General features: G+C 38.4%; 1 protein-coding gene across 8 annotated transcripts; it reads right to left on the bottom strand.

The window, feature by feature from the left end:
* Positions 1–969: 969 nt before the first annotated feature.
* Positions 970–16,827, bottom strand: LOC133420578 (uncharacterized). Of its 8 annotated transcripts, none has more exons than XM_061710288.1 (19): positions 16,662–16,827; positions 16,395–16,417; positions 11,573–11,639; positions 11,320–11,409; positions 11,207–11,235; positions 11,065–11,112; positions 10,939–10,980; positions 10,668–10,853; positions 6,713–6,874; positions 6,568–6,622; positions 6,359–6,449; positions 6,123–6,264; positions 5,559–5,663; positions 5,176–5,275; positions 4,816–5,068; positions 3,538–3,612; positions 3,322–3,424; positions 1,732–1,847; positions 970–1,318 (listed from the first exon to the last, which is right to left on the bottom strand). In XM_061710288.1, exons 2-19 carry the CDS (start codon positions 16,398–16,400, stop codon positions 1,237–1,239), a joined length of 1,752 nt encoding a protein of 583 aa, XP_061566272.1. In that variant the 5' UTR covers positions 16,401–16,417; positions 16,662–16,827; the 3' UTR covers positions 970–1,236. The 8 variants fall into 8 exon arrangements, with proteins under 8 accessions (XP_061566272.1, XP_061566271.1, XP_061566275.1 ...); XM_061710287.1 differs by having other exon boundaries at positions 10,668–10,753; positions 10,826–10,853; positions 11,207–11,409; XM_061710291.1 differs by lacking the exon at positions 11,573–11,639.
* Positions 16,828–18,228: the final 1,401 nt, after the last annotated feature.

The raw sequence follows: 18,228 nt of genomic DNA on the forward strand, positions 1-18,228 counted from the left end.
AGTGAAGGCGATACAGACCCCTCAGACCATGACAGAGGTTCATTAAACCTGTTGGAAGTTGATGTACCATCACAATGATGATGATGAAATATTATATTAGGGTGGAAAAGTTACATAGTGCTGCTTTAAGTAAGGTAACAAAGTATTTGTACTTCGTTACTTGACACCTCTGCTAATTTGGATTCACATCTTATATCATATCATATAAGTTTTCAGATCCTTCAACTAGCTGGTTAATATACAGACTTAAAAAAAAAGGACCAAATCTCAAGTTTTTGTTTAGAAAAAAATTAAAATGTTCTAAATGTCCTCAAGGTAAGAACAGTTTGATAATTACTGTAATTAAATGTATTCCAAACATCCATAATTATCAGGATATTTTGAATAAACTGATCTTACTCAAGTTTGCAAATGTCAGATCTTTCCAAAAAACTTTCTTTAAAGCGTAGATACATTTGCGCTCACCGCATGATTGACCAGCCTATCGATGCTTCAGTAGCCACCGTGCACTTGGACTTCTTATTAAAAGATGAGGCAGATATTCAGATTATTGAAGCATCTTTAATGATCAGATTAAGAATAAGGTACATGGTTAATGAGGGCATTTGTATAAAGAATGATCAGCCACTGATGGCAGACTCATAAAAAAGTAATGTGGCTCAAAATAAACCACCAACAGTCAGAGTAATAAAGCAAAGCTGTAATTCAGGTGTGTGGTATCTTTAATAACTAAACACAATAAAAAAGGTGCCGTTTAAATTAAAATTATGGCTGATACAGACGGCTGAATAACCAGAATGCTGATCATTCAGGGACACGCATGATCTTGAATTAAAACAGCATAAATGTAAATATGATTCACTTAACATACTGGTAATATTCCTTCAACTCAGCTTGTAGATTAATCCCTCAACACTATATCTTAATTGTCTTCAGAGTACATTTTAATACTGTTAACAATGATTTTAATACAATGATGTTGGGACAGACTGGTACATCACATGAACTGGCATCTTTTACGCTTTTATTAACTCTTCGTTTAAATCTCAAATAAATCCACTCACAAACTTAGAGTCAGTTGATCATATCCTTGGGTCAATGTGAATAATTCTTTGGTGATACATATCAAATCTGTCAGTGGTCCAATAATAATGAGGATAATACTTTAGAAAGTATATACTTAAAAGTAAATGTAGTAAAGAGTAAAGACTGCAGCAATCGGGCGTCTCATTTCCGTCAGTCTCTATAGTCGGGCGTCGCTTTGTGAGGACGGAAAGGCCTTCTGTTTCCAACTGCATTCCTCCCGTCAACATTTTGCCTGTAGTCAGAAGATTACATTTACAATGCGACTCAGTAACTGTCTGTAGTTTAGCATTTGGAGTAATATAATCATTCTAAGATGTACTTCTGCAAAGTAATGATGATAAGTTGAACAATGCTGAGGATCAGTTTGTTTTTTTCAGAAACAAGGACACACTGCCATCTGCTGATGGAGAAACATATCAGCAAAAGCATTTACAAAGTTTAGTTTTTCAATACGAGTGCAGAGAGTGCAGAATAAATCTCAAGCAAACAGATGCAATGCAGAGACTGCAAATAAAATTGACCTTTGAAAAACGTACTGACTGAGCACAAGTCATTCCACCTGCCACCAGAAAGGAAGCTCTTTTTGTTTGTTTCCCCAAAACATAATAATCCTTTCCGTTCTGGTTCTGTTATGAAAGCACTAACCTCAGATTCTCATCTTGCAGGTCATCAGCTCTCAGGGCAGATTGGGAAATGCCGATCCCTGGAGCAATCCTGTCTGGGTATCTCACAGCAATCCTCATACCTTGTAACTCATAGCCCTGAAAAAACAGACAACACACATTTACTGGAAGATTTAAGGGGAGGGAAATTACGCAAGCACATAACTTATGTAGAAAAGGGAGCATCATCTTGATTAGCAACGGCCTGGTTCATCGTGGCCCAAATACTAAACATTAAACAAAACCAAGTAGTTGTTTTTCTCTGTACTTTTAGTGATCATAGAAGATGGAACACAGCATGAACATTATGGCCCATCTTGTTGATGCTTCAACAGAAGCCCGTGTGCCAGATCAATGCAGTTAACAACTCGGCTTATTGCTGCCTGTTTAAATTGAGTTTCACCGGCCCTTGTTTGGATTGGGTCAATCACAAAAGTTAAACACATTTAAAGACATAAATCTGTTGGGAACAACTGTTGAGTCTCGTCATTCGGCACTGAATGATTGCACGTCCATTAGGGGTGTAACAATATATCGTGCCACGAAATTTTGCGATACAAAAACGTCACAATACGTGTCATGGAGGCGACAAACTGTATCGCGATATTGGGTTATTAATATTAATCTATTGTGTTGACTAGTAACGCCATCCGACCACGCGTGCCGACCGCGACTCGACCCGCCAAAATCTTCCTCCGCTCAGAAGAAACTAGTACCGTTTTGGTCCCGATCACGGGACTCTTGCAGGGTTTTGAGCTCTGAACTTTTACTTATGTAAGTCTGGTGTAGAGTTAAGCTTTACCTTATTAAATTAAACCTTTTTGGGGTGGTGAGTAGGATAAACACGGGGACAACTTCTGCTGAGTTCCAGTGTACTTTAATGTCCCTCAACAGTGTAGGATTTTAGAACATCAACACAGCACCTAGTGCCGTACTGTGGCGTATCACTCCGCCCAATCTAAAACAGACTAATCACTACAGATAAACTGACTAGTGTCATTATAGTCCCTGATTTACATCAGAATATAAAGAATATATTTAGTGTTTAGTGTATCGTTACATCCCTAGCGTCCATCCAGTTGTGTCTGGGGGCATTTTGGACTTCATCTATCAATACTTTAAAACGGGCCAATTAACAAGCATGTATCTGCCGACGCTGCAGTGAAGGGAGATTTATTTTCACAATGACGTTCTCCTCTTTGTTGCAGTTGAATCTCATACAACAAAATTGTCTGTAGTGTGTCAGGTTATCTGTGACTGGACACGCTCACCTGTCGTCACAGAGCCGTTTAGGCTGAAGTTGTTCTAGGTCCTAGAGCAATGCGCAACACCAGCCACGTCCTGTCTAAAATGTGTTTTTAGCTTTCAAAAGCAGATTTTGTTGTTAAAACTATGGTTCTTCAGTAAATACTTCACAACACACACACACACACACACACACACACACACACACACACACACACACACACACACACACACACACACACACACACACACACACACACACACACACACACACACACACACACACACACACACACACACACACACACACACAGCAGGGTGTACTTACATTATAGCGTCTGATTGCTTCATCACAGTGTTCTTGTTTTGTAAAGTTTACAAATGCACAACGTTTATTCTGTAGAACCTTGGCGCTATAGACGTCCCCAGCCCTGCAGGAGGAGAGGACAGGAACAATGAAACAAGTGTCTCACCACTAGGTTTAATTTACACGTTGTTAAACTGGAGCAATAAAAAATAAAAATGACACACACAAGCGTCTTACATGCTGAACAGGTTGGTAATCAAAGACTCGGGTACTGGATTATTCAAGTTCCCCACCCAAACTGGAAACAGCTCCCTGTTAAGAGAAAAGATCATTAATATGTTTAAATATTAAATAAGAAAAAAAGTTAATCTACTTTCCAATTACATTTTGCTATTGCTATGCCACTACTTTATTATATGAACTAATAATGATTACTTTGATGCTTAGAAATTCAAAAATTAACACATTTAAAGTCACTTTGTAGTAATACCACTTCTGGCCATATGGGGGCAGCATATCAGGAGAAAGTTTGTGTCAGCTCCTGGCACGAGACAATGGCATCTCCAGTGTGAAGAAAGTGGTATGACAACCATCCCCCTCACTAGTAGTCAGTGGCTCTTGTCAGCGCTTATATGCCCCCCTGATGTCAGCACTGATACTTGCTACAGAGCAGCTTTAAAAAAGGCAGAAACACTTGTTTGCCCGTTTTTTCCAACCTCGCCAGAATAAAGGCTGATTTATGGTTCCGCGTTACACCAACGCAGAGCCTACGGCGTAGGTTACGCGTCGATTTAATGCGGAACCATAAATCAGCTCCGGAGCCGGCAGGCAGAAATCCCTAAATTTTTGGAGCAAATTTCTTAACAGGCGTAGCTACAACTGTTAGATTTCATCTATTAAACCAACATTTATCTTCCTAAATGATTTATTTCAGCCAGCGGTAATTCTCCACAGAGCTGCAGGTTTCTCCCTGGGACGACGGCGCAGGTTGACCCGGCGATCACGTCTGTACGTGAGCTGCTGCTGCTGCTCCGAGCCGGCGGCTCTTCTCATCCCCGAAAACATCGGGTCAAATTTCTTAACAGGCGTTATTTGGATAAACTGAGCCCAGGTTGGGGATCTTCACGGTTACTTTTACGCCTGAAAGAATATTAAAACTTAATAAAGTGGCATATTAACAGCGCTACAGCTGAAATTAAAACAGCTTTTTGCTCTCAGCTTCCTGATTAGGAGTAGGGATGAAAACGAGGGGTAGGGGGAGTATTGGGACAGGCCCCTGGGAAGATTTCAAGTGCCCTAAAATCTGTCCCTTCTTTTTTAGGGGTAGTGAAAAAAGAAGGGCGAGTGAAAGAAAGTAGGGGGTGTATTGGGATTGGGCCTAAGCAACAGACCAAAGAAATGCTATATGTCTTTTTGGGGACCTGCAGAGCTAAAAATTGCAAAAACCCCTTAGTGCTGCTTTAAAATGTAGCATCTTGGTCTAAAGAAAGTGTAGAGCAACGGATCTATACTCACGGTAGTGGTCGGCCATCGCTGCTGTTGGTCTTTAAATAATAAGCATGATTAGGCTTTGATTGGCTTTGGACATTGGGCATATTATAGACGGGACCTAGAGGTTTGTTGGTAAGTGGTGTCTTGGGTGCATCGTAGGACTGAGCTGGAGGAGCAGGTGAGGAGTATAAAGGTTTTGTATTGGCTGACAGGACTGGAGAGACTCCGGTGACATTTGCTACTTGAACCGGTGGGAGATGGCCATTGAGAACAACTTCTGAAACACAAAGAACAACATTTTAATTAATGAACCCTCTAAAAGGCACAAAGTAAACTTTTGTGTTTGGGTGTGTCTGCTGTTAACTTAATGGTTCAATGACTCACCTGGTCTAGAATATAATTTGGACAGCACCTCTAAGGCCTTATTTACTGTCCCATGAATAATTAAAGCATTTGAGCTCTCCTCCCGTGTGAAGCCATACGCCTGCCGAAACGGAATAAAAAATGTTACAATTTGAAAGAATTATCAGGTCATTTCTCCATCGCTGGATCAAACATGGCTTGTTTTTTGGAGTCATTTGTAGTTACACAGGCACTTCAGCAGTGCCCAACAACAACACAGTATGCCAAATGTTGGCAGAGAATCCAGACAAACTGGTTCTTGTCTGATGCAAAAGAACAATGCAGTTATGGGAACCAGAGCGCTACTTTTTACACCTTCTCCTCACAATATGACTGCAGATAAAATAAGTGTTAATGTTACAAACCATTAACTGTATTATCTGCACCCGCATGAGCTCCTGGGCAGCTTCTGCATATGAACTATCCAGTTTGAGCACATCCATAAACGCTTTGGCAGCCTCTTCATACCTCTGAAAATAAAAAATAAAAAAAGTAAAACCTCCACATGTCTCTGACTTGGAACTACATTTAAATTCAATCTCATTCACCATCTTGTAATTAAAGTTTCTGCTATAAATAGATGAAACATGTCTTGAGTAAATAACACAAACAGGCAGAAGTTGCCAAAAGGCCAAAGTAAGTAAGGTCAGAACAATCTGAACTGTAACTAAACTCATGACAAAATTCTGTCACCAAGAACATGACGGGTGGCTCATGTAGAGGTTTACGTAATTTACCTCTGATGTTTCAGAGTACAACTTATATATAGCACATCAACACGGACTTTGAGCACAATTTTACAGTATAATTAAAGAAACAATTTATCCTAGTCTTCCTTCTTAAAGCATGCAAATCCTTCAGTTTTGTTTGTCACAGTGATGACACTTGAGGTCTAATGTTGCAAAAGAGAAAGATGTTAGAACATTTACCTTCAGACCTGCCAGAGCTCTGCCCTTCCTAAACAGGCCTTTAACCCAACCTGGACTTATGCTGAGAGACAACTCTGCATCTGCAAGAGCCTTTTCATATTCTTGCAACTTTTCAAAACAGAAGGAACGATTGCCAAACAGCCTGCGACAGAAAAACAAGTTTCAATATAGCACACAAGCGCAGCAATTATACAATTCAGTTTAGGTTTAAGTGAAGAGAAGAGACATGCACTTACTTAAATTCTGTAGGATTGTATTTAATTGCATCGGTGAAATACTTCACAGCCATATTGTAGTCTCCAGAACTTGCAAAGGTATTTCCAAAGTCTAGGTAAAAAGAGGAACTTTAGTAAGAAAAAAATAAAAATAATAACACCACCACCACCAATAACATGATTTACACATTAACAAGTTAAGAGTTGGCATACATATAGACAGCACTTACTAGCAAGATCAGTACTTATTTTCACATGATCTTCAAAGCTGGGGGCAGCAGTATCCTGTAACAGACAGATTATTGACCTCATACATGCCAAAAAAAAAAGATCTAACTCATTGCATGCATAACTTGACAAGTTAAAAAGCCTTACCTTCATCTTTTCATCCTTTCCAACCTTGTCTTCGTGGGGTTTGCCTGGGCCACTTTTACACTCTTTGTCTGGGAGCTTCTTCTTCTCAGCTCTGGAGTTCTCCAGTTTACGTTTGGCAATAAGAGCTGCTTTGCTCACGAAAGAACTTGTCATATCAAGCTCCTGAAGAAAAAAGGGGGACAAAAAAAAAAAAAGATGGTTTTTAGGCTTACAGCAAACTTGATTCCCCTACACAGAGTAGTAATTTATCATCTGCTAGTTAACGAACCAAAACAGAGTCATCAACAGTATTTTTGCATGAGAAACTTTCACAGTCCAGCTGGAATATCACTCGTTACAAAAAGCATGTCTTACTACTTCAAAAACCAGAAGAAAAAAATATTGAAAATGGGGGTTAAATAGCGGCAATTCTGAAATGTGAGTTTTATTTCTATGAACACAAGTTAAACTCTCTTCTACATTTCATTCGTTTATGGGCATTCCTTTTTTGAATTTCAGGCCTGAAGTTTTCTTTAAAAAAATAAATAAATAAAAAAGTAGTAACATGGGCAATTTAGTGCCAGTAAGAAGAAAAAAAAGGTGTTATTTCAAACAGAATATTAAAAAATTATTATAATTATTAACTAAAAAAAGGCTTCTTGAATTCTTTTATCTTAAAGCAGCACAATGTAACTTTCAGCTTTTCTGAGTTTGGCGGCATCTTGTGGACAAAATCGGTAGTGTTTTACCAGAAAGAACACTACGTTTCCCATGAGCACCAGCGCGTACTGCCGGAAAACTCCTGTCCCGTCACTGCATTTGTTTTGATGAGAGAACACGGGACACTTTTCTGTTTCACCAAGTGAACAGAAGGAACGCAAAAAAAGATGTTAAACTGCTGGAAAGGAACTGGAATTTACCGGGATACCTTAAACAAGGAAGCCAGGGAGCGGTATATGGAGAAAATAATGATTATTAACGGTCTGGATCCATATGAAATCCCTAAGAGATCCCTGAATCCCTGAAGAGCCATGTGTTTCAATAAATTTGTATAATAGTACAACATACAGTACATGTTTTGTATCCCTCTTACTTCTCTTTTCTTTTTTTTTGACTGCTATATTATGTTGAAGAGGCGTGAGCAATATTTTTGTTTTCCTCGTGAGATTATTTTTTTCCTCTGCAGCTACAAATAGAGTTAATATTTTTTCCTCAACAAACTAGTTTTATCTGAAGATTGGGGTTAATTGCTCCGCAGAGAGCTGGCCAGCAACTGCGAAGTGGGGAATAAAACCCGAGTTTTGATCCGACGCCCGTCTGCGTGAGTGTTTGTGGTTTAAGGCTGATTTATGGTTCTGCGTTAAATCGACGCAGAGCCTACGGCGTAAGGTACGCGGCGACACGCACCGTACGTTGCGCGTCGCCACGTACCCTACGCCGTGGGTCTGCGTCGATTTAACGCAGAACCATAAATCAGGCTTTACTGTGTGTTTGGTCGTTACAGCCGCGATCCAAAGCGAGCCAACGGCTCTTTCACTCTTTTACTTTGTTATATCAGATACTTGGCCTGCGTGGTTCTGCCTCCGAGCAGGAAACCGTTGAAAAGTTAAACCATTAGGATCTTTTCCCCACGTCTGTTATGTGGAGCTGCTGCAGCCGCAACGCAGCAACAGCTTCTGCGGAGCTCTGCGCTCCACGCCCCGCCCATTTTCGTCTCGACTGCGAATCGGGAAGGAGGGGGAAGTGACGTATGCCGTAAAGCAGTCAAAGTCATAACGATTTGTAGTTTTTTAGTGTGGCAGGGTTCCTACCATGCTCCTCAAAGTTACATAGTGCCAGTGAAGGTGATACAGACCCCTCAGACCATGACAAAGGTGTCATTAAACCTGTTGGAAGTTGATATACCATCACAATGACTCTGGAAATATGATATTAAGGTGGAAAAGTTACGTAGTGTCGCTTTAATTCCGTTGCTCTGGTGGCCTTATTTTCAGCAGATTAAAAGAGGTGTGAAAGATTAGCAGCTTTGGGTCTTAGGGCAGGACTCAAACATGACACAGCTGCACAAGAACCTCTGGTACAGAGGTTGGGGCATTTACTCATGCATGTCAGCAGTCTGGCACCCCTTCTAAAGTGTATATTATTAAACAATTCAAAGGAATCGGAAGGAATTTCCATGATGAAAATTTACAAGTTCACATCTTATCTCTGAAACCCTCAGATGGTACCGGGGCAAGAACTCTTGCTAATTAATAGTTGATATAAACCGATGGGAAAGGGAGTAAATTTAGAAAAACATTCGTCAAGCTACACAAATTATACTGTTTAAGAAAATATATATATATTGATGTTAAAGGTATTGTGACATCATTTTTAAAATGCTTTTAACACTATTAAAAGTCTTGGCCAACATCCCTCAAATGTGTCTAAAAGGGTGTAACAAGAAAAACTTAACTCTAGTACTCCATTCCTGGCTTTTTATTACAGTCTTTTTTTGCGCCGTGAAAAACGCTTCCTTTCCCCCCTTTCCTGTCAATCATTGCTCCGCTCCTCCTCCATACCTCCCCCTCCAACCAACTGCTACAAACTTCTGCCCGCGTCTCCACCATGACATCACACCGAACCGGACTTCTAACAGCGGCGTCGGAGAGTTAAGCCGGGAGCGACAGGCGAAGCATGCACAGAAAAGCAGTCCACCGCAAACAATCATAAAAATAAAGGCATGCGAAGCAGCAGTGTCCCCTTATCTTAAGTCCAGTCAGTGGCCGCGGGTCTTCTTAGCAGTTTTCCTCCGGTGATGAGAACAGAGGGGGCTCTAAACAGCTCCGTGTTAAGCCTGATTTATGGTTCCGCGTTAAATCGACGCAGAGCCTACGCCGTAGGGTTCAGCGTACGGTGCGCGTCGCCACGTAACCCTACACCGTAGGCTCTGCGTCGGTGTAACGCGGAACCATAAATCAGCCTTTATGGTGCGCTGGAGAGGAGAGGAGGCAGGGAGCTGGGTGGAGGGGGCGGTGATTTAGCGGGCCGTTACGTAACGTGCGCACATGCGCCGTTTTTACATAGTTATGCGGCAAATCCCAGAAAGCACACAATACACTGAATGTTAAAAGTTTGTTGTTTTTTGGGTGTAATTGATGTCAAGACACCCAACAAAACACAAAAAATCAACTGTCAGCTGAATTAGTATTGCATACATCTTTTTGAAAGAAATCTGCGCCATTTGCTCCAGACCATAGATAGAAAGGAATATCCAGACTTATCAGCAACAACTGCAGACGCCAGGCTCTGTGACGGTATTGGGTTTCCATCAATGCCTTTGGTAAAGCACATTTACACTTCTGTCAAAGGCTGCATTAAGGCTGAAAAGTTCATTTACATTTTAGGGTATTATGTGGTGCCTTCACGAACCCATTATTTCCAGAAACTTCTGTGAATCTTTTACAAGATGATGCAAAAATCCCATTCTACAAAACAGGAAGGCGTGGCTGAGGAAGGAGGTAACAGAAATTGCCCTGTCTGCAGTCCTCAACACAAAATCTGCAGAACAAAATAGCAACCCTGTATTGTGACACATCTTAAGACAAGTTTGCATGAAGAATGGGGCAACATTTATTTAATTTTCTTTTTTTAACTTTGCATCGTCAATCCCTGTGAATGCCCTTAAATAGATTTGAGAAGGAATGGCAGCATTACAAAACAGGAGAAAACATCAGTATGGGGCTGCTCAAATGCAAAAATGTATCTGTAAGATGCAAGAGAAATTAAATGGGGAAAAAAAATTAATTATTTTGGTTGTTACCGTCTGCAAAGACAGAGGCCAAAGTAAATTAAAGAATTGCTGCATTACCTTTTGTGTTTATATTTTTCATGCAGTGCCACCTTTTTCTGATTTTAAGTAGTAATATCCATATTATTTGAACATAAACGCCACAATTAATTATGAATGAAAACTAGTTTATTAAAGTGCTTGTACCTCTGAGTCATCTGAGTCTTTCATGGTGTCATCTTCATCACTGAATTCTTCTCCACTGCTTCCAATGTCGCTGTCTGTACCTTTAGCTGGAGCAAACAATTTCACACTGGAAGTAGCATCGCCTTTCCTTTGACCATTAACCACTTTACTCTCTTCACCTTTAGACTGATGTTGATCATCTTTCTTCTGCGCAAACACACAAAACAAACCAGCTTGAGTCAACAGTCCTGCCTGATAACAATCATCAGCCTGAGAGACTTTGGTTTTTTACCTTATGTTTTTCCTTTTCCATTTGTTTTCTTTCCTTCTGCTTCTGTTGGACAAGAACACACACACACATGTGAACCTTAGTATCCATCATTCCTCAGCAGTTCATTCTGGATTCAGTAGTACTTACCTGTTTCTTCAGCCGCTTCTTCTCAGCCTTGGCTTTTCTTTCAGAATCCTACCGGAGCAGAGCAAGCAAACGTAAAACTTTACATCACATTAGCATGAATTCATCCAACATGTATGACACAAATAAAAAAAAAGGAACTTACACTCTCCTTTGGCTGAACCTTTCCAGAGGCTGCGACGAAAGGGTTATGAGCAGATGAATAGTGATGCAGAGGAGGCTGATATATTGAGTTAGATGAATTTGTGTGGTTCCCACCTAATCTTCTGCCGTGATCATGGAAACAATGGTGATCATCTGTCCAACAGTCATAATCATCTACATCTAAATCTTCATCATATGCAATACCTGTCAGGAGCAACAAGTGTTTTGTAAGTTTACACAACACAAATAGTCAAAAACATGAAACACACTTACATATCCGATACATTTAAAATAAATGACTCATGCTCAACGTGACTGCACTTTAACAAAAATTGAATGGTTGTTATACTGTACGAAATCTCCTTACCGAGAAGGCCACATTTAATTATCCTTTGCATATGAGGATGGTTCTGAAACATACCCACAACTCTTTGCTAAACGGGAGAGAGACGGATATAAATGGCAACCAGTTTAGTTCAACATCTTCAGCCTTGAAAGTTTTCCACCGTCAAACTACGTCAGAGTCCCAGTACACGCCGAGCAAACGAAAGACACATCTGGTGTGATCTCAAGGCTGTGAACCTGCACTGACTGAAGAGAGACGAGTGGCAGAGCTAGCAGAGACTACACTGGTTTCACTTTCCTTTACTCAGAATAAACTGATTCATTGGATCCACATTTGCATACTGGGCTGTTTCTTTCCCTGCAATCACTGGTGCGTGACTACACTGGGAGGGGATTTTCTATGACAGTACTGTTACACAGCAAGGCATGAGTTCAAGTTTTTCTGTACTGCAAGTACTTGAATTAAAAAGGAAACAGGAATCGTGTGATTACTGCTATGAAAAATGTATTTATCTTTAGTATTCATCTTATTCATAGCAGGTGGAGTATCAAAGTATGACAACAACAATCATGAATCATCAGTTTATGAGCAGGTTTTTCCGTGGCTGTCATTACCTGGGTGACACATACTTTCAACTACTGCACTGTGCAAAACAAAGTAGGCATCCCTGGTTAGAAGTGTGTTGTGTCGTGGGCTGTGAAGCTGGTGCACTCACTCCACGCAGCACAGCTGCATGAAAGCTATTCAAGTTGGAACTTGGCAAACTGGTTGAGCTGTTGTACTTAAAACATAGCACCATGTAATATACATTTGGCTTCTTTGTAATCATTAAAAGACTTTCAAATGGCCCCACGCTACATTTAGTTGACCGCTTCATGTTTTCTTCTGGGCTTAGTACGAGAATTTTTTGCATCGCGTTTAAGCCTAGGCGCTCTCTACTGACGACACCACTAGTGGAAAGGACAGTTAACTGACAATTTACTTCATCCAGCAGCTTCTTATCCACAATTAAAATCGATAAATCAATTAATAGTTTATATCCCTAGGTTATGGAAATGTTTTAAGATGAAAGTCACTTTTTACTTTAATTAATTTATGGCACCGCCACAGCTTCCATAGTTCTGCAACGCTGTCCTCAGAGTTTTCCTCAAACAAAGATGATCCCCAAAATAGCAGCATGTGGTACAAGTGAAGAGCATACCCAAAAAAACTGTTCCCAATAAAAGGCAGCTTTTTTTTTCCTCCTTTCCCCCCAGTTTTCTAGTCGCACTTTGGGTTTGCAATATCCAATGTTGTGAAACTGCTGTAGAGTTTGTCTATAGTCAGTGGCAACTAAAGGTCGCAGCACTATCAATTTTATCTGACATCTTAAATAGAGATACGCAGAAGAGTGCAATACGAAAGACACAAGCACTCATGGTTTCTTTTCCCCTCATAACTCGTATGATAAGAAGGCCTGGTATAAAAAGGCTTTTCAGATGTTGAGTTTCACATCACTAAAAATAGAGTGCCCATTTATGGTCCAAAAACCCCGTTTATCATCCATATTCTGACAAAAAAATCGACCCCCGGATGCAATACTTTTTCTGTATTATTATTTATTTCAGTATAAGTATTCAAATTAAGACGGAGATTTATTCAGTTCAACAGTGAAAGCCATATTTTGTTGATCATTTGTATCCTAAAAAATAATAAGAAAAAAAAACATTTTGTTGAATTAACCTGTTAAAAATAAATGTACTACATTTGAAACCCAGATGTGGTTATATTAAAATAAGATTGTATTATAAAAGGACATATCAATAAGTCATACTCCTGATTTTGGTTTGTTAAATAATATAATGACCAATGTTTTTGTTTGTTGTTGGGTTTTTTTTAAGTCAAACAGAAAACACAATGATATTAGACCTAGACGATTAATCAGTTCCATTTGTTTTTAATAATTTACACCAGCCACAGAAAAACTCAAAAGTTTATAGATAACGTGTACTCAAAATAAAACGACACAATGTTCAGAACAAAATGATTCAAAACTAAAGTCAGTATTTCGTGTGAGCTCCCTGGAGATCAAGCACAGATCTAACTCTCTTTCCACAGACTCTCCCACACACATGTTTGAAGTGATAGTAAATTACTGTAAATTCCATCATATTTCAGTTTAAGAGAGTCAGGTTCCTTAAATCTCTGTTTGCATCATAAAGAGAATGACAAATTAATGTCATTATTTAACTGTTGCTAAAATAAAGATCTGTGCAAGATGTTTAACAGAGGTTTATGAAATGAAACATACAAATCACATCTTTTCAGCTTGTGTATTTCTCCTTTTTTATATTTGGGGAGATATTGGATTATTTCCCCTCCTTTCTTTAAAAATCTAGGAAAATCAAGTTTAGAAGAAAAAAAATATATATCATATGTTAACACGACTGACAGCACGGACGTGAAATAGAAAATACAAGATTAATTTCTTATACCTAAACAGACTTGTACAAAATATTTCACCTTTTGTTTGGCAATGTTATGTTGTAGGGGTGTAACAATATATCGTGCCATGAAATTTCGCGATACAAAAACGTTACTATACGTGTCGTGGAGGTGACAAACTGTAGCGCGATATTGGGTTATTAATACCGTATTAATATATTGTGTTGACTAGTAACGCGCATCCTATTGGTGCAGCGGGATACACGTGACGACCGCGCCTCGACCCGTGGACCAAAATCTTACTCCGCTCAGAAGAAACTAGTACCGTTTTGCGTTCCCGATCCCGGGACTCTTGCAGGGCTTTGAGCTCTGAACTTTTTCAGGTCGTGAGTAGGATAAACACGGGGACAACTTCTTCCAGTGTACTTTAATGTCTGCTCAACAGTGTAGGATTTTAGAACATCAACACAGCACCTAGTGCCGTACTGTGGCGTATCACTCCGCCCAATCTAAAACAGACTAATCACTACAGATAAACTGACTAGTGTCATTATAGTCCCTGATTTACATCAGAATATAAAGAATATATTCAGAAAATAATGAACCCTGAATTACCAAAATAACCTTAACAAAAATAAATCTCCTCTTACACTTATAAGGTGAGCATGAATCAATCTTTTTTATGATGTAAAGATTGTGTCGTCCCCAAAGGTGGGAGCGGGATGAAATTATAACGGGTTCACCTTACGGCCTCAGGCTGGAGCTTGTGAAGCTCTGAGCTCTGGCAGAAGATAAATAACAGTCATGTTGCATTTGGAGTTTGGGACTTTTCATAGTTTATATATTTATTTATTTAATTTTAGTTGTTAAATTTCTGGAAAAGAAAAAAGTCAAATCATACATGAGAGAAACTATTCAGTTTGCGGCAAAATATTTGTACTTGTATGAAACTGAAGATGCATAATGCAAACCTGACATTTACTTTTAGTTCAGTTTGTGGAAAATGGTTGGCCTGGCTTTCTCTTTAAAACTTAAACAGTTATAAAGCATTACAAACTGTAACAATAGGGAAAACGTACAGTATTGTTTTGTATTTTGTGTATTTCAAATAAAAGACATTTTTTTCCAGTCATATGTTCCTCATTCAAGGTTGTTAAAAAAATACTGTTATAATTAGGGCTGGGGATCGATTCAAATGTCAAGAATCGATTCGATTCATAAGATTCAGAATCGATTATCAAAATTTGATTCGATCAGATTCCGATATTGATTTGGGTTAGTGTTATTAAAACTGTTTTTTGAGCTGTTGCATGAATTATATGACTGTAGTTATGCAAAATATTAATACTACTATTATATTGCGATTCAACAGCAAGTATTGCAGCTAATGATGCTGTAAGGACCAATCAGCTCCCAGAATGCTGATAGAACTACTTTCAGAAACATCATGTGGGTCAGAATTACCAAACCGATCCAGGGAGGAAACAGAGACGGATGAAATCGGTTTTATTTTTTCCCACATTCCGTTTTTATTTGTTCCATTTTCGGTCTATTTTGGTTTTTAATTTTTGAGCATTTGGTTTTTAGCATTTTTTGCAAATGTAACCCCAAGACAGTATATAAAGTAATGAAATATAAACAATGTATGCAATTATAACTGAAAACTTTAATGTTTTCACACCTTTAAACATATTTAAAGGCAAAAACATGGCACCAGTTATTCTCGTGTCCAACAAAACATTCCTTTTTTGGGGATAAACAAAAAAATAACCAAAAGTTGTAATGTAATGATGAAAGAAAAAAATAAATAAATAAATAAATAAATAAATAAATAAATAAATAAATAAATAAATAAATAAATAAATGGGAAAAAAAAAAAATCGATCTTTAGACATATGAATCGATTTTTAGGAATTAATATGAGAATCGATTTAGAATTGGGAAATATATTTTTTCAACACAGGCCTATAATATATCGTTATCGTGACCTCAATATCGTGAGATTAGTGTATCATTACACCCCTACTATGTTGTAACATTAAAATTTGCAAGTACAAGTAGCTAAACTAAACAAGTCCCTGAGTAAATGTTTGCTGCTACTTTCCACCACAGTTTATCGTGAAAAGAGGAAGGATTTTCCCAGGGATGAGTAAAACAGGAAAACATCTTTAAAACGAAGGCAGGGTTTTAATGTGTTGTTTTCTGATAATCGATGTTTACTTTGTTCCCCGGAAATAAACTGCACAAGTTCAGCAGACAAACCCACACAGGAAACATAACAGTCTCAACAGTCTTCACCAGTGTTCTAGTGGTCTGAGTCTAAACCAGCCTTTCTACAGCTGATACAGCACCAGACTAAAGTAATAAAGTAATAACATCCTTGATGTTTCATGGAAACAGGAGAATAGACGGCACTCACCATCATGGGGATAATTGTTAACTCTGAAAGACAAAACAAAGACAGAAACAAAGTCAAGCAGACGCTTCAGTTAAGTTACAGAGCTGGGATGGGATTAATCGATATTCACCGATAACTGGAACCAACTGGTAGCTGCTTAAGCCTGATTTATGGTTCCGCGTTAAACCGACAGCGTAGGGTGCGCGTCGCTTTAACGCGGAACCATAAATCAGCCTTTAGCTGGACCAACCGCCAACTTTCTAACAAGTTCAGGAAACATTTTCTCACCCGCTTCGTCCGTAAAGACCTGCGTGTTTAGTAATACAGGCACATAATTGACGTCTTGTACGCTTAAATAAGAGTTAATAACGCACAGTTTACATCCCTAACGTTAAGTTTAACAGTAACTTCGACCTCGCTGCTCTTCCGCTGCCGCGCAGCCGCCACACGCGGAACTAGACAGCTGATATGCGCATGCGCACTACGACGGCGTCTGTGACGCGGCTTCAAACAAAAACAACAGCTGCTGCCCCCTGCTGGTCGTTTATAACTATATGAAATACATAATACCTATTTATTCTGCTTTCAAATCATGACCCATCACACAACATGTATCGGGATTTTTTTTATGTTAAAATTAAGAGGGACTCACTTTTTTTAAATAGCATTTAAATATATATTTAAATGCTTAAATGCATTTTTTTTTTACCTTGTCTGCACATATATTAATGGTTAATACCATGCTGGTAAGAACCTAAAGCATATATATATGTGCATTTTTGTTATAAAATACATATGATATATATTTTTTTATATGTCACATATAATTATTTTATTAATATATATATATATATATATATATATATATATATATATATATATATATATATATATATATATATACATATATATATATATATATATATACATATATATATATACACATATATATATATATATACACACACACATATATATATATATATATATATATACATACATACATACATATATATATATATACATACATACATACATACATACATACATACATACATACCCAATTTTTTTTTTTTTTTGGGCTGCTGCGTAAATGCATTTAAATAAATATATAGGGCAGGTAGCATCTCTGCAGAACCCTTACAGTCTGTTTGAACTCCTTCCCTCTGGACGGCGCTACAGAGCAGTGTACACCAAAACCTCCAGACTCAGAGACAGTTTCTTCCCCCAAGCTGTTGCTCTGATGAACTCTCATCACTCAGAGTCTAAGAGTAATCAACCACTGTGCAATAATAACAATAATAACCACAATCATATGCTGTAACAATGCACTTTTCAATAATCATGTCTACCTCATACTGCTGCACCTTTCACTTTTAAAATATGTTAATAAGAGCTATTTGTCTATTACTGTTTGTAACTATTTACATCTGGGTTCAGTGAGCGAAAAAAAACAAAAACAAATTCCCTGTCTGTCTGGCATGTTCATACTTGGCTAATAAAGCTTATTCTATTCTATTCTAATATGCAAAGTTATTAGGTAAATGCTATTGATGTGGAGATTTGTTGTGGAAGTTAATTTCAGAAATATTTCCAACTTAGTTTTTATCGTCAAATTTGAAGACAAATTGTTTAAAGGTTTGGTTTTTCTATAATGGGGTTCATGTACAAAGAACACCTCCCTTTTTAGTAGAAATACGACTGGATCAATGACCACCGTGTGCATTTCTCTCCTACCTCTGGCTGGAAAACATTCTGCATGGTATAATAAAAGCTTGTATTAACTTTGATTCTGTTCACTGGTTTTCTTATGGTACACCAGACAAACGAACACGTGATCTTTCAAAAAACCAAG

The sequence above is a fragment of the Cololabis saira genome, chromosome 20, assembly GCF_033807715.1.
Source record: "Cololabis saira isolate AMF1-May2022 chromosome 20, fColSai1.1, whole genome shotgun sequence".
Taxonomy (NCBI): Eukaryota; Metazoa; Chordata; class Actinopteri; order Beloniformes; family Belonidae; genus Cololabis; species Cololabis saira.

Bases quoted from the DNA above. Each gene is read 5' to 3' on its own strand.
- LOC133420578 (XM_061710285.1), bottom strand. The intron at 10,981-11,064 runs GTAAGTACTACT...CTTGTCCAACAG, and splicing joins AGAAGCGGCTGAAGAAACAG to AAGCAGAAGGAAAGAAAACA. The intron at 5,664-6,122 runs GTAAATGTTCTA...TTTTATTTTCAG, and splicing joins GAGCTCTGGCAGGTCTGAAG to AGGTATGAAGAGGCTGCCAA.